Raw genomic sequence first — 3,737 nt, forward strand, 5'->3', positions numbered from 1 at the left:
CAATACACAATACACATTCACATATGCCCAAGGCCAACGTATATTATCTATCTTTAATCCATATACTCTTCAGTATCGAAAACTCTTATAAATACAATTCTAGCGCGGTGAAAATACAAACTCAGAACAAGGAGATTTGCAGTCTTGTGTCTCGATTCTACATATTCATCTTCCTAACAGTCCCTCTTTATCACAATATTTACACCTTAATAAATCATAATTGATTTCATTCAACATTTTATAACACCATATATAGGTACAGAGACATTATACGAAGTTGGGTAGGAGTTTAAATTCATGATTGCTGCTGCTTAATTTAGTTTCAATTAAAATTAATTTTATTTTTATGAACTGATTTAAATTGATGCATTGTATTATAAATTGGTTTAATTGAAATTAATTTCTTATGTGACAAAACAGTTTGGTTCATTTTCTAAACTATTTAGAATGATTTAGTGCATTTTCAGTTCAGTTTATGTGAACACTATAACATCCTACCACACAGAGCTTTATACCTAAGATGTAAAAAAGAGGTGCCGAGGCGCTACGACTTCTAAAAGTATATATATATAGTTAAAAAGGGTTGTACCTAGGAGCTTTTGAAGGAAAGTTAAGACAAAAGCGTTAAACAGAAAAACGCATCACTCACGTAGACGATAAACGTAGACCGGATAGGATAAGAGCGAAGCAAAACATAAATACATAAAAGAAGAGTTCCAAGAAAACAAATAACAAAACTTCTTACTCGACTCGCGAAGTTATAACCGGTCAGAGCATATATACATATATAAATGAAAATCCCCAAAATACAATTTACATATATAAATGAAAATCCCCAAAATACAATTTACAGAACCTGTTTCTCCAAATCAACCTCTAGGTGGGATAAAGCATAATATACATATATAGTGGAAATATAAAAGTATCTACATATATATCGAAACCAAAATAGAATCCCCAAAAATCTAGAATCCTTCGTTTCAGAAACTTCTAGAATGCCTCAGCGAGGTGTCTCACGTCCTGCATCTGAAAACCATAAATATGTATGAAGTGAGAATTGGAGGTTCTCAGCATGGTAACGGTGCCCACATAACTAACATATAATATCCCGGAAAAGGCATAGGCGATCCTAAAACTTTCGACAATAGATTCAAACTTAAAACTAAAATTTAATACCATAAACAGGGTGAGGTATCTAAGAATTTTTTATTCTATCTCAATTTCTGACTTAACTCCTGAGTTCATCTTCTTTCCTCCAATCCTCCGACACACCGGTGCACAGACAAATAGTGCATACAAAGAAAACACAAGTAGTTTACAGTTACACCAAACAGAACATATAGCAGTAGTTAAGCATGAATATCAGTTAAGCAAACCCAATAATGCAAAATCAAACAAGATACATAAATGCATATGATGCTTGTCTTTCCTACTAGCCGTGAGCTCACGTGTCGGTTACTTTTCCAGAACCCGACACATCCGATAGCTAATCCGGATATGGTTCTCTTGAAAATTGGTGGGCGGTACACCACCACGAACCCCACCTGGCGGGCGATATACCACCACGAACCCCACCATTGCGAGCGGTACACTACCACGAATCTCGCAAGATCTTCAATTAGAAAAATAACATACACGTGGACGGTAAGCCACCACAATTCTCACCTTCTGTGAGCGGTAAGCCACCATGATTCTCACAGACATTTCGACACTGCGCAAGCGGTAAACCACCACGATCCTTACCAGGTTAAAACTCAAAGATCAATTTCATTTTAAATCATTATAAATCATTCATTCATTTGTTCATTCATTAACTCGTATATGCATCTCCGACATTTTCGCAACTTTTTTGCACTTCTTCAATTACTCTCAATCATTTAATCATCAATCATATATTCAACCTCAATAATATCGATCAATCATTGTCATTACAGCCTTCTTCATGTTATATTCAACACTTTCTCAAATCATTCACATTAACTCGATTATTCATTACATAACCTACAAGTTTTTCAAGTTCCAATTCAACCAACTATACCCAAAACATGCCTAAACACTTTGCATTTATTCCACATCATGAATAACATTCACAATTCACTTCTCCTATCAACAATTCAACATCAAACAACTTCATTATATATATATATATATATATCAACCACATATTTATTCACTAACCAAATCAATAACCAAAATCTATTCAAGTTTATCCCACGGTCAACTAGCATAAGTTTTCACGTTACATTATATTTTAATTACCAGAAACCGAAACTATACTTTGGTCGATTCCTCCTTATGCTCGAAACGCCTCAATCATCCACCGTTTCTCAAGTTCCAAGGCTCCAACTCCTCACTAATTGAATTTTCAGCGCCGAGGATTCAATTTTAAGCTTCCAATATCCACCAATTTAACTCCAAAACACCCAATTCAATTTAATACAATCCAAATTCACTATAATTAACATAGAGTTTGCTAATTAATTATTCATAAAGGGTTAAGTGGTTTCTTACCTTATCCACTCGAAATTAGGATGAAATCCAATAGTTACTCACTACTAAAGTACCCCTAAACCATCAAAATTACAAAATCTCTCAATATCAAAACCTAAAAGTACAAACTAAAGAGAGGAAGAATTGGGAATGAAATCTCAAATTTCTTAGCAAATTGTTAGATGAATTTTTTAGAAAATTCTGAGACGAATGCGTGACCTCTAACAACTCGTCAATTGGAGCTCCGGGTTAAAAGTTACGTAAATTTAAAGTTAAAAAGGGATTTGGAAGCTAAGATTTCACGTTTCTTCTTTTACTTTCAGTGTGTTCATTAATGTTTGGGGGAGGACGAGGCTGAAGCAAGTGTATATATACGAGTGTATAGGTGGGTTTGGACCCACTTAGACCCGATTCATTCGATTTAGTCCGTTGGCCCATTTTTTAACAAAAAATTTTAAAATTAAAGTCAAAATTTATATTTTAATTATTTCTATTTCATTAAACTATAAAATTAAAATTTTTAATTTCTTGAATTAATAATTAATTAATTATTCATTAATTACTCAAAATTTACAAAAACCCTAATTATACCCTAATCGGATTCCTTACTAGTAGAAAAACACTAATATATACCGAATAAAGCCATTAGAAATGGATTTGTTGGTAATTAACTAATCAGGACTGAATAATTTGTAAGAGAAGTCATGTTTGATGAACCTTTTACTATTATTGCATGTGATGAATACAATAATAATTTAATTAAATTACACTAAGTCCCCTTGCCTAAAAAGTTGAATGCTAATTAAAAAGTATTTAAATATAATACAAATTCATCATCATATTCTTAGGTCTAAATTTATATAATTATTGTTTGGGGTAGATGATGGTACAAAGATACTAGAATTAACAGAATCAACTGCAGTTGTTGCTGTTGTCGTCGTCGTCATCGTCGTCGTCGTCGTCGTCGTAAAATGCATTATGTCTTGTTTTCCACTCTCACTATTATGCATCATCAATTTTAGAGGCCCAGTACTAGTGTTAAAAGAGAATGAGACACCAGGAATAAATTGATGAATAACTCTACTACTATTACTGTTATTATTATTATTATTTTCTTCTTCGTTTAATTCATCGTCACAAGTTAATAAGCCTCCACTTGATTCAGCTTCCTGCAAGATGTACCAACAAAATTCATTATAATGACAAAATCTCATTAATTAATTAATTAATATTATTATTTAGACTCT

At 32.8% G+C, this 3,737-nt stretch overlaps 1 protein-coding gene across 2 annotated transcripts in view; it reads right to left on the minus strand.

Moving 5' to 3' along the window:
* Positions 3,177-3,737, minus strand: part of LOC107608315 (myb family transcription factor PHL13) — a 4,787-nt gene continuing 4,226 nt past the window's right edge. The window contains exons 5-6 of one of the 2 annotated variants that reach the window (XM_016310145.2): positions 3,508-3,659; positions 3,177-3,477 (exon numbers count right to left, since the gene is read on the minus strand). In XM_016310145.2, coding sequence (XP_016165631.1) covers positions 3,327-3,477; positions 3,508-3,659 — 303 coding nt within the window. In that variant the 3' untranslated portion in view covers positions 3,177-3,326. Of the gene's footprint in view, positions 3,660-3,737 lie in introns of both variants that reach the window. The other variant, XM_016310144.2, reaches the window with a different exon arrangement.

Source organism: Arachis ipaensis, chromosome B07 (assembly GCF_000816755.2).
Source record: "Arachis ipaensis cultivar K30076 chromosome B07, Araip1.1, whole genome shotgun sequence".
NCBI classification, from domain to species: domain Eukaryota; kingdom Viridiplantae; phylum Streptophyta; class Magnoliopsida; order Fabales; family Fabaceae; genus Arachis; species Arachis ipaensis.